The following is a 13241-nucleotide window of genomic DNA, read 5'->3' on the forward strand; positions in this document are numbered from 1 at the left end:
TTCTAGCAGTCTTTTCAAACAGCTCTTACACTAAAAGTGCATTATAATAATTTTCACAACTTCACAGTATGGAAGAATATATATAAAACACAGGTACATCACGTATTTGACTGCACTGTGCCTTTAATAACAACGCAATACAACAGGATGTAATGTAGCATCCTGAAAGAGCAGCACAATGTTTTGAATGAACATGAATACTAAACATTTGTATAACATTACATGCGTGAGTTATCTTCAACTGTGGAATATGTCTCTATGATGCACAAACCTCTGAAGGCATAACAGTGCTCAAACCGCTCCTCCGTGCAATAACTCGTTATCAAAAATGCAATGTTGCGCCAAACAGCAGACACAAACATTTACATCCTCATCCACTATTCATCACTGACATCTTAGTACAACATCCTTGAAACTTGAGCACGTCAACGCCAATGCTAAGCGCTATTCCCCCTCCTCTTCCTCCTGCCACTGCAGAGGGTCTGGAAAAAAAAAGAAAAGCCCTCCAGCGAACTGTATATTCATGTGACAACAGCAGCGTTTTTAAGCTGCCGCTGTGACAGAGCTGTCGCCCTAAATTGTGCGCTACTAACATTTATGAATATTGATGTGAGTTGGGGGTGGGGGGTCCTAACAGTGAAGCACTAAGCTAGTCGGTTAGCAGTTAGCAGGGGTTAATAGTTAGTGGTCGGGTGCTACGCTGGCAGGTGGACAGGTATGCTGACCTCTTTGAGGAGGAAGGAGCTGGCAGCGAAGGCGAAGGACCAGCCGTAGTGGTAGTGGAAGAAGTGCTCGGGCTCACGCGGCCGGTTCATCACCTCGTCGTTGATGCTGCTGATGTAGAGGACCAGGCCCACCACCAGGCTCAGCCCTGAGAAGGAGGAGAGGACGGGGTGGAGAGAAAAAGGGAGGGAAAGAGAAAGCATGGAGCGAGGGGAGAGAAAGGAGGAGGGGAGAAGCGGCGAGCCAGTGGAGGGGGGAGAGAGGAAGAGGAGAGAGAGAAAGAATGGAGAAGGGGAGAGAGGGAGTGTGCAGTGTTGAGGAGATTATAGGAAACAGTGAGCGAGAGAGAAAGGGTGATGGGGAATCATAAGTGAGAATGAGAGAGAGAAGGGTGGAGGAAAGAGAGCGGAAGGGAGGAGGGGAGGGACAAACGCCAGGGGCGAGAGTGGGTGGGGGAATGGGTCAGAGAGTGTGAACATGAAGGGGAGGGTGGGTAGTAGGGAGAGCGAGAGAGAGATTTGGAGACAGCAGGATACACAGTGAGCAAGATGGAGGGAGAGAGGTTGAGATGAAAAGAAAGGTGGAGAGACATAGTATTATGTTATACGAGTACATCTCTGACTGCTTATTGTCTTGGCATCCAAATAGATCCCCTTGACATAGAGGGCAAGACAGACCCGAAAGTGGGACAGTATGTGGCCTACACTCTTAGAAAAAAAGGTGCTATCTAGAACCTAAAAAGAACCCTTTGAAGAACTATTTTTGGTTCTAGGTAGAATTCCAGGTATAATTTAGATTTAAAGTTTAATATTAACATGTACAGGGTTGCAGGTGTGATTACAGGGTACAGCGAAAATCTTTTTGTTTTCACAACAATGCAGGTCAAAGTGAAATGTTTTTTTTAAGAGAGTGTTATTTTTTGAAAACAAGAATCATACATTATAGATAGTAAAACGTGATTATGATACATTGCTACTACTACAAATATGAGCGCCACAGCTGTAGTACACCATACTAGCTAAATTAGTGCCACTGCCGAAAATAACCGCAGTATCTAAATTGTTTGCTCAGATAGCCTTCCAACAGCCACCATTGTTGCTACATGATTCTGCCTTCACACTGAAAAGAGCTCGCATTGCCAAACATTTGAGCACATTTCCCCTGACGCATTAAAAAACAACAATAAAACAACTGAATAAGAAAATCCACAAGACCCCTTCTTGAACCACATTTTCATTATTCATTATTTTGAATAAATTAGCCTTATTATACTTTCTAAATGGAAACCAAATCTCAACCACTGCCTGCATGCCTGCGAATTTGCGATAAACGAGGACAAAATAGAAACGGAGTGATGGAAGTGGTTTTCCCCCAGCCAGCCAGCCTCGGCTTCTGCAGCCTCTGACCCCAAAACCCTCCACCACCATTAACCAGCACAACAGCCCCACTACATAATCAGCCCTGACCAGCACCACAAAAACAACAGCAGGAGATTCAGGCAGCAGGCTCCAGCAGGCACCAGTAACAGCAGCTGCAGTAGCAGCGACCGAAGCTCCTGGGAACCAGTGACCTGGCTCCCCCTTACTGTCTCAGCAGGGGGGATCTGTGGCTAGCTGCTGCTAGTTCGTCGCCTGCTTCCCTCTCAGCAGAAGTCAGCCATTCTGAATGGGAGTGCTAGAAAACACAGAACTGAGAGCTATCCCTCTCTGAAGAAAGGCAGGCTACACCGGAGCCAGTTTGTGACTTCCATTCTGTTTTTCAGAATGGTTTGGGTTAGGATGTATGATCCTGATCTTGAATCAGGGTGTGAGAACGTTACATTTTCTATATTTTGTGTTGTGGAATGTTAATGAAATTGAATTAATTGGCAACCATGACATCTTTTCTAGGGCAAAGACATTGAGAACAATGCCACGCTGAGCATCTATAGAGTTGTCCGTTTGTTCAAATGGCTTCAAAGAAACAGAGTTAATAACAACAACAAACTCAATATTTCTCAAGTCCAGTCAATTTCTCAAGTCGTTTCTTGGGACCCATTATCTGAAGCTGTTGTGGTTTTACAATATTTTACATTTTTTCTCAATTCACAGCCCAGAATGTCAAGTTTCAAGTTTTATTAGTCAAACTAAATGCTTACTTGCCCGTTCCTTCTTGCCTATTCAACAACAAGAAGAAATAATAAAATATAAAATATAATAATATGAACATAAAGTAAATGGCTCAGTAGAATAGAATACACATTTTAGCATAAGTACAGTGCATTCGGAAAGTATTCAGACCCCTTCTCTTTTTCCACATTTTGTTACGGTAAAGCCTTATTCTAAAATTGATTATATAAAAACAATTCCTCATCAATCTACACACAATACTCCATATGACAAAGTGAAAATAGTTTTTTTTAAATGTTGGCAAATTTAAAAAAAAACAGAAATACCTTATAAGTATTGAGACCCTTTGGTATGAGACTAGAAATTGAGCTCAGGTGCAACCTGTTTCCAGTTCACCTGTGGTAAATTCAATTGATTGGATATGATTTGGAAAGGCACACACCTGTCTCTACAAGGTCCCACAGTTGACAGTGCATGTCAGAGCAAAAACCAAGCCATGAGTTCGAACACTCGAGGCTGTATTCACTGCCAAAGGTGTTTCAACAAAGTACTGAGTAAAGGGTCTGAATACTTCTGTAAATTTATATTTCAGTTTTATATTTTTAATACATTTTCAAAAATGTCTAAAAACCTGTATTTCCTTTGTCATTATGGGGTATTGAATGTAGATTGATGAGGGACGAAACGATTTAATCAATTTTAGAACAAGGCTTTAATGTAACAAAATGTCGAAAAAGTCAAAGGGTCTGAATACTTTCTGAATGCACTGTATAATACAGGAAAGCACATTTATAATTCAATATTTACACAAAAAATACCTTCATTGAGTTAACTACTAGAAAACCATTACTTATTCAATTTGAGCCTGAATCAGTACAATCGTTCACTACTGCAGGTCAGTGACATGTAATAAAGACAAGATGGGCACATAACTGCTCTGTCAGCAGCATCTCATGCTAGGATAGCATCTGTGAGCAAGATCTGCAATAACCCCAAATAGAACTGTGGATCAGGATATGCTGTCAGCCAAGCCACTAAACCAACAACAAATCAGGGGGGTTCCAGACCCAAACCACACAGAACCAACTTTACATACCATTGGCAGCTCTCATCCACCAATAAGTATCTTAAATACTGAACATCATTAAAACAACAGCCAATGGGAAACTTAATTTCTTTTCATCCTAAAAAAGCATGTGGCTCCGTACCTGAGAGGATGAAGAAGATTCCGGAGATGAAGGCCAGGATGGTGCGCTGTGGTCGGATGTGTCCAATGTTACTGATGACGAAGGCAGTGAAGACAAAGAGCAGCGACACCATGGGGAACGGCGTGGCTGTCCGTACCATCTCTGATGAAAGGATGGAAGGAAACAGGATGAGAGAAAGACAGAAGAAGATAGAAAGATATATTGAGAGAAGGGAGAGTTAAGTAAAACAATTCAATTGAAAAAATCAAACATAGTCAAAAGATTCAACATTCCTTACATCGTTTTAAACCAAGTTTCAGTGTCCCATTGGGATAATGAAACTTAAGCTGCATTCAGTGGGAAATGCTTTCTGTTATACTCTTCCTCTATTTATGAATAATTAAGTTCATAAATAAATGAATGCACTATACATAACACATTGAACAAAAATGAATGGTCTAAACTGGTATACAAGTATGTGAATGATTTGTAGCTGTTATGTTGTAGATGTATTGTTGTAGCTGTTGTGCTGTAGCTGTTATGCTGTAGATATTATGTTGTAGCTATTATGTTGTAGATGTTATGTGTTAGATGTTATGTTGTAGCTGTTATGTTGTAGATGTTATGCTGGAGATGTTATGCTGGTGATGTTATGCTGGAGCTGTTATGCGGTAGCTGTTATGCTGTAGATGTTACGCTGTAGCTGTTATGATGTAGATGTTATGCCAGAGCTGTTATGATGTAGATGTTATGCTGTAGCTGTCATGCGGTAGCTGTTATGCTGTAGCAGTTATGCTGTAGCTGTTATGTTGTAGATGTTATGCTGTAGTTGTTATGTTGTAGAAGTTATGCTGTAGCTGTTATGTTGTAGCTGTTATGCTGTAGTTGTTATGCTGTAGCTGTTATGCTGTAGCTGTTATGGTGTAGCTGTTATGATGTAGCTGTTATGATGTAGCTGTTATGTTGTAGCTGTTATGCTGTAGCTGTTATGGTGTAGATGTAATAATGTAGCTGTTAAGATGTAGCTGTTATGATGTAGCTGTTATGCTGTAGCTGTAATGCTATAGATGTAATAATGTGGCTCTTATGTTGTAGTTGTAATGCTTTAGCTGCAATGCTGTAGCTGTAATTCTGTAGCTGTTATGCTGTAGCTGATATGCTGTAGCTGTAATTCTGAAGCTGTTATGTTGTAGCTGTAATGCTTTAGCTGCAATGCTGTAGCTGTAATTCTGTAGCTGTTATGCTGTAGCTGATATGCTGTAGCTGTAATTCTGAAGCTGTTATGTTGAAGCTCTAATGCTGTAGCTGTAATGCTGTAGCTGTTATGCTGTAGCTGATATGTTGTATCTGTAATGCCGTAGCTGTAATTCTGAAGCTGTTATGTTGTAGCTGTTATGCTGTAGCTGTTATGTTGTATCTGTAATGTTGTAGCTGTTATGGTGTAGATGTAATAATGTAGCTGTTATGATGTAGCTGTAATGCTGTAGATAAAATAATGTAGCTGTTATGTTGTAGCTGTTATGCTGTAGTTGTAATGCTGTAGCTGCAATGCTGTAGCTGTTATGCTGTCTCTGATATGTTGTAGCTGTTATGTTGTGGCTGTTATGTTGCATCTGTAATGCTGTAGCTGTTATGCTGGAGCTGTTATGCTGGAGCTGTTATGTTGTTGGTGTAATGCTGTAGCTGTTATGTTGTAGCTGATATGTTGTATCTGTAATGCTGTAGCTGTAATTCTGTAGCTATTATGTTGTAGCTGTTATGTTGTAGCTGTTATGTTGTATCTGTAATGCTGTAGCTGTTATGCTGTAGCTGTTATGTTGTAGCTGTTATGGTTTAGATTAAATAATGTAGCTGTTATGATGTAGCTGTTATGATGTAGCTGTAATGCTGTAGATAAAATAATGTAGCTGTTATGTTGTAGCTGTTATGCTGTAGTTGTAATGCTGTAGCTGCAATGCTGTAGCTGTTATGCTGTAGCTGATATTTTGAAGCTGTAATTCTGTAGCTGTTATGTTGTAGCTGTTATGTTGTGGCTGTTATGTTGTATCTGTAATGCTGTAGCTGTTATGCTGGAGCTGTTATGTTGTTGGTGTAATGCTGTTGATGTTATGTTGTAGCTGTTATGCTGGAGCTGTTATGTTGTTGGTGTAATGCTGGAGCTGTAATGCTGGAGCTGTTATGCTGGAGCTGTTATGTTGTTGTTGTAATGATGTAGCTATAATGCTGTAGCTGTTATGTTGTAGCTGGTATGCTGTAGATGTTATGTTGTAGCTGTTTTGTTGTAGCTGTTATGTTGTAGCTGTTATGCTGTAGCTGCTATGGTGTAGCTGTTATGCTGTAGATGTGATGTTGTAGATGTTATGCTGTAGCTGTTATGCTGTAGATGCTATGTTGTAGCTGCTATGCTCTAGATGTTATGTTGTAGCTGTTATGCTGTTGATGTTATGTTATGTTTTTGTTGTAATGCTGTAGCTATAATGCTGTAGTTGTTATGTTGAAGCTCTAATGCTTCAGCTGTTATGCTGTAGATGTTATGTTGTAGCTGTTATTCTGTAGCTGTTATGCTGTAGATGTTATGTTGTAGCTGCTATGCTCTAGATGTTATGTTGTAGATGTTATGCTGTCGCTGTTATGCTGTACCTGTTATGCTGTAGATGTTATGTTCTAGCTCCTATGCTCTAGATGTTATGTTGTAGCTGTTATGCTGTTGGTGTTATGTTGAAGCTCTAATGCTGAGGCTGTTATGCTGTAGATGCTACTTTGTAGCTCTAATGCCTTACATGTTATGCTCTAGATTTTATGTTGTAGATGTTATGCTGTAGCTGTTATGTTGTAGCTGTTATGTTGTAGCTGTTAAGTTGTAGCTGTTATGCTGTAGGTGTTATGTTGTAGCTTATATGTTGTAGCTTTAATGCTGTAGCTTATATGTTGTAGCTGTTATGTTGTAGCTGTTATGTTGTATCTGTAATGCTGGAGCTGTTATGCTGGAGCTGTTATGTTGTAGTTGTTAAGTTGTTGTTGTAATGCTGTAGCTGTTATGTTGTAGCTGTTATGTTGTAGCTGTTATTGTGTAGATGTAATAATGTAGCTGTTATGATGTAGCTGTTATAATGTAGCTGTAATGCTGTAGCTGTTATGCTGTAGCTGATATGTTGAAGCTGTAATTCTGTAGCTGTTATGCTGGAGCTGTTATGTTGTTGTTGTACTGCTGTAGCTATAATGCTGTAGCTGTTATGTTGTAGCTGTTATGCTGTAGATGTGATGTTGTAGCTGTTATGATGTAGCTGTTATGCTGTTGATGTTATGTTGTTGTTGTAATGCTGTAGCTATAATGCTGCAGTTGTTATGTTGTAGCTGTTATGTTGAAGCTGTTATGCTGTAGCTGTTATGTTGTAGATGTTATGTTGTAGCTTTAATGCTGTAGCTTATATGTTGTAGCTGTTATGTTGTAGCTGTTATGTTGTATCTGTAATGCTGTAGCTGTTATGCTGGAGCTGTTATGCTGGAGCTGTTATGTTGTAGTTGTTAAGTTGTTGTTGTAATGCTGTAGCTGTTATGTTGTAGCTGTTATGTTGTAGCTGTTATTGTGTAGATGTAATAATGTAGCTGTTATGATGTAGCTGTTATGATGTAGCTGTAATGCTGTAGCTGTTATGCTGTAGCTGATATGTTGAAGCTGTAATTCTGTAGCTGTTATGCTGGAGCTGTTATGTTGTTGTTGTACTGCTGTAGCTATAATGCTGTAGCTGTTATGTTGTAGCTGTTATGCTGTAGATGTGATGTTGTAGCTGTTATGATGTAGCTGTTATGCTGTTGATGTTATGTTGTTGTTGTAATGCTGTAGCTATAATGCTGCAGTTGTTATGTTGTAGCTGTTATGTTGAAGTTGTTATGCTGTAGCTGTTATGTTGTAGATGTTATGCTGTAGCTGTTATGTTGTAGCTGTTATGCTGTAGATGTTATGTTGTAGCTGTTATTCTGTAGCTGTTATGCTGTAGATGTTATGTTGTAGCTGTTATGCTGTTGATGTTATGTTGAAGCTCTAATGCTGTAGCTGTCATGCAGTAAATGCTATGTTGTAGCTCTAATCCTGTAGCTGTTATGCTCTCGAAGTTATGTTGTAGATGTTATACTGTAGCTGTTATGTTGTATCTGTAATGTTGTAGCTGTAATGCTGTAGCTGTTATGTTGTAGCTGTTATGCTGGAGCTGTTATGCTGGAGCTGTTATGTTGTAGTTGTTATGTTGTTGTTGTAATGCTGTAGCTGTAATGTTGTAGCTGTTATGTTGTAGCTCCTATGCTCTAGATGTTATGTTGTAGCTGTTATGCTGTTGGTGTTATGTTGAAGCTCTAATGTTGAGGCTGTTATGCTGTAGATGCTATGTTGTAGCTCTAATGCCTTACATGTTATGCTCTAGATGTTATGTTGTAGATGTTATGCTGTAGCTGTTATGTTGTAGCTGTTATGTTATAGCTGTTAAGTTGTAGCTGTTATGCTGTAGGTGTTATGCTGTAGCTTTAATGCTGTAGCTGTAATGTTGTAGCTGTTATGATGTAGCTGTTATGCTGTTGATGTTATGTTGTTGTTGTAATGCTGTAGCTATAATGCTGAAGTTGTTATGTTGTAGCTGTTATGTTGAAGCTGTTATGCTGTAGCTGTTATGTTGTAGATGTTATGCTGTAGCTGTTATGTTGTAGCTGTTATGCTGTAGATGTTATGTTGTAGCTGTTATTCTGTAGCTGTTATGCTGTAGATGTTATGTTGTAGCTGTTATGCTGTTGATGTTATGTTGAAGCTCTAATGCTGTAGCTGTCATGCAGTAAATGCTATGTTGTAGCTCTAATCCTGTAGCTGTTATGCTCTCGAAGTTATGTTGTAGATGTTATACTGTAGCTGTTATGTTGTATCTGTAATGCTGTAGCTGTTATGTTGTAGCTGTTATGTTGGAGCTGTTATGCTGGAGCTGTTATGCTGGAGCTGTTATGCTGGAGCTGTTATGTTGTAGTTGTTATGTTGTTGTTGTAATGCTGCAGCTGTTATGTTGTAGCTGTTATGTTGTAGCTCCTATGCTCTAGATGTTATGTTGTAGCTGTTATGCTGTAGATGCTATGTTGTAGCTCTAATGCTGTAGCTGTTATACAGTATATGCTATGTTGTAGCTCTAATGCCTTACATGTTATGCTCTAGATGTTATGTTGTAGATGTTATGCTGTAGCTGTTATGTTGTAGCTGTTCTGTTGTAGCTGTTAAGTTGTAGCTGTTATGCTGTAGGTGTTATGTTGTAGCTTTAATGCTGTAGCTGTAATGTTGTAGCTGTTATGATGGAGCTGTTATGCTGGAGCTGTTATGCTGGAGCTGTTATGTTGTAGTTGTTATGCTGTTGTTGTAATGCTGCAGCTGTTATGTTGTAGCTGTTATGTTGTAGCTCCTATGCTCTAGATGTTATGTTGTAGCTGTTATGCTGTTGGTGTTATGTTGAAGCTCTAATGCTGAGGCTGTTATGCTGTAGATGCTATGTTGTAGCTCTAATGCTGTAGCTGTTATACAGTATATGCTATGTTGTAGCTTTAATGCCTTACATGTTATGCTCTAGATGTTATGTTGTAGATGTTATGTTGTAGATGTTATGTTGAAGCTGTTATGCTGGAGCTGTTATGCTGGAGCTGTTATGTTGTAGTTGTTAAGTTGTTGTTGTAATGCTGTAGCTGTTATGTTGTAGCTGTTATGCTGTTGATGTTATGTTGAAGCTCTAATGCTGTAGCTGTTATACAGTATATACTATGTTGTAGCTCTAATGCTGTCCATGTTATGCTCTAGATGTTATGTTGTAGATGTTATGCTGTAGGTGTTATGTTGTATCTGTAATGCTGTAGCTGTTATGCTGGAGCTGTTATGCTGGAGCTGTAATGCTGTAGATGTTATCTTGTAGCTGCTATGTTGTAGCTGTTATGCTGTAGATGTTACGTTGTAGATGTTATGCTGAAGCTGTTATGTTGTAGCTGTTATGCTGTAGCTGTTATTTTGTCGATGTTATGATGTAATGTTATGTTGTTGCTGTAATGTTGTAGCTGTTATGCTGTAGATGTTATGTTGTAGCTGCTATGCTCTAGATGTTATGATGTAGCTGTTATGCTGTTTATGTTATGTTGAAGCTCTAATGCTGTAGCTGTTATGCTGTAGATGCTATGTTGTAGCTCTAATGCTGTAGCTGTATTGCTCCAGATGTTATGTTGTAGATGTTATGCTGGAGCTGTTATGTTGTAGCTGTTATGTTGTAGTTGTTAAGTTGTAGCTGTTATGCTGTAGGTGTTATGTTGTAGCTTATATGTTGTAGCTTTAATGCTGTAGCTGTAATGTTGTAGCTGTTATGATGTAGCTGTTATGCTGTTGATGTTATGTTGTTGTTGTAATGCTGTAGCTATAATGCTGTAGTTGTTATGTTGTAGCTGTTATGTTGAAGCTGTTATGCTGTAGCTGTTATGTTGTAGATGTTATGCTGTAGCTGTTATGTTGTAGCTGTTATGCTGTAGATGTTATGTTGAAGCTGCTATGCTCTAGATGTTATGTTGTAGCTGTTATGCTGTTGATGTTATGTTGAAGCTCTAATGCTGTAGCTGTCATGCAGTAAATGCTATGTTGTAGCTCTAATGCTGTAGCTGTTATGCTCTGAAGTTATGTTGTAGATGTTATACTGTAGCTGTTATGTTGTATCTGTAATGTTGTAGCTGTTATGCTGTAGCTGTTATGTTGGAGCTGTTATGTTGTAGCTGTTATGCTGGAGCTGTTATGCTGGAGCTGTTATGTTGTAGTTGTTATGTTGTTGTTGTAATGCTGCAGCTGTTATGTTGTAGCTGTTATGTTGTAGCTCCTATGCTCTAGATGTTATGTTGTAGCTGTTATGCTGTAGATGCTATGTTGTAGCTCTAATGCTGTAGCTGTTATACAGTATATGCTATGTTGTAGCTCTAATGCCTTACATGTTATGCTCTAGATGTTATGTTGTAGATGTTATGCTGTAGCTGTTATGTTGTAGCTGTTATGTTGTAGCTGTTAAGTTGTAGCTGTTATGCTGTAGGTGTTATGTTGTAGCTTTAATGCTGTAGCTGTAATGTTGTAGCTGTTATGATGGAGCTGTTATGCTGGAGCTGTTATGCTGGAGCTGTTATGTTGTAGTTGTTATGCTGTTGTTGTAATGCTGCAGCTGTTATGTTGTAGCTGTTATGTTGTAGCTCCTATGCTCTAGATGTTATGTTGTAGGTGTTATGCTGTTGGTGTTATGTTGAAGCTCTAATGCTGAGGCTGTTATGCTGTAGATGCTATGTTGTAGCTCTAATGCTGTAGCTGTTATACAGTATATGCTATGTTGTAGCTTTAATGCCTTACATGTTATGCTCTAGATGTTATGTTGTAGATGTTATGTTGTAGATGTTATGTTGAAGCTGTTATGCTGGAGCTGTTATGCTGGAGCTGTTATGTTGTAGTTGTTAAGTTGTTGTTGTAATGCTGTAGCTGTTATGTTGTAGCTGTTATGCTGTTGATGTTATGTTGAAGCTCTAATGCTGTAGCTGTTATACAGTATATACTATGTTGTAGCTCTAATGCTGTCCATGTTATGCTCTAGATGTTATGTTGTAGATGTTATGCTGTAGGTGTTATGTTGTATCTGTAATGCTGTAGCTGTTATGCTGGAGCTGTAATGCTGGAGCTGTTAAGTTGAAGCTGTTATGTTGTTGCTGTTATGCTGTAGATGTTATGTTGTAGATGTTATGCTGTAGCTGTTATGTTGTAGCTGTTATGCTGTAGCTGTTATTTTGTAGATGTTATGCTGTAATGTTATGTTGTTGCTGTAATGTTGTAGCTGTTATGCTGTAGATGTTATGTTGTAGCTGCTATGCTCTAGATGTTATGATGTAGCTGTTATGCTGTTTATGTTATGTTGAAGCTCTAATGCTGTAGCTGTTATGCTGTAGATGCTATGTTGTAGCTCTAATGCTGTAGCTGTATTGCTCTAGATGTTATGTTGTAGATGTTATGCTGTAGCTGTTATGTTGTAGCTGTTATGCTGTAGCTGTTATGCTGTAGCTGTTATGCTGGAGCTGTTATGTTGTAGTTGTTATGTTGTTGCTGTAATGCTGTAGCTGCTATGTTGTAGCTGTTATGTTGTAGCTGTTATGTTGTAGCTGTAATGCTGGAGCTGTAATGCTAGAGCTGTTATGTTTGCTGTTATGTTGTTGTTGTAATGCTGTAGCTATAATGCTGTAGCTGTTATGCTGTAGATGTTATGTTGTAGATGTTATGCTGTAGCTGTTATGCTGTAGCTGTTTTTTGTAGATGTTATGCTGTAGCTGTTATGCTGTAATGTTATGTTGTAGCTGCTATGCTCTAGATGTTATGATGTAGCTGTTATGCTGTTTATTTTATGTTGATGCTTTCATGCTTTAGCTGTTATGCTGTAGATGCTATGTTGTAGCTCTAATGCTGTAGCTGTTATGCTGGAGCTGTTATGCTGGAGCTGTTATGTTGTAGTTGTTATGTTGTTGTTGTAATGCTGTAGCTGTTATGTTGTAGCTGTTATGTTGTAGCTGTAATGCTGGAGCTGTAATGCTAGAGCTGTTATGTTTGCTGTTATGTTGTTGTTGTAATGCTGTAGCTATAATGCTGTAGCTGTTATGCTGTAGATGTTATGTTGTAGATGTTATGCTGTAGCTGTTTTTTGTAGATGTTATGCTGTAGCTGTTATGCTATGTTGTAGCTGCTATGCTCTAGATGTTATGATGTAGCTGTTATGCTGTTTATGTTATGTTGAAGCTCTCATGCTTTAGCTGTTATGCTGTAGATGCTATGTTGTAGCTCTAATGCTGTAGCTGTTATGCTGTAGCTGTTATGTTGTAGCTGTAATGCTGTAGCTGTTATGTTGTAGCTGTTATGCTCTAGATGTTATGTTGTAGCTGCTATGCTCTAGATGTTATGTTGTAGCTGTTATGCTTTTGATGTTATGTTGAAGCTCTAATGCTCTAGCTGTATTGCTCTAGATGTTATGCTGTAGCTGTTATGTTGTAGCTGTTATGCTGTAGAAGTTATGTTGTTGCTGCTATGCTCTAGATGTTATGTTGCAGATGTTCGCTGTAGCTGTTATGCTGTAGATGTTATGTTGTAGCTGCTATGCTCTAGATGTTATGTTGTAGCTGTTATGATGTAGCTGTTATGCTGTTGATGTTATAA

General features: G+C 38.8%; 1 protein-coding gene across 2 annotated transcripts in view; it reads right to left on the reverse strand.

The window, feature by feature from the left end:
- LOC135550013 (voltage-dependent calcium channel gamma-7 subunit-like) overlaps nt 1-13241 on the reverse strand; it is a 40598-nt gene that overhangs the window by 3969 nt on the left and 23388 nt on the right. For both annotated transcript variants that reach the window (XM_064980439.1, XM_064980438.1), the window contains exons 4-5: nt 4040-4180; nt 726-871 (exon numbers count right to left, since the gene is read on the reverse strand). In XM_064980439.1, coding sequence (XP_064836511.1) covers nt 726-871; nt 4040-4180 — 287 coding nt within the window. The remainder of the gene's footprint in view (nt 1-725; nt 872-4039; nt 4181-13241) is intronic.

This window comes from Oncorhynchus masou, chromosome 12 (genome assembly GCF_036934945.1).
Source record: "Oncorhynchus masou masou isolate Uvic2021 chromosome 12, UVic_Omas_1.1, whole genome shotgun sequence".
Lineage (NCBI taxonomy): Eukaryota > Metazoa > Chordata > Actinopteri > Salmoniformes > Salmonidae > Oncorhynchus > Oncorhynchus masou.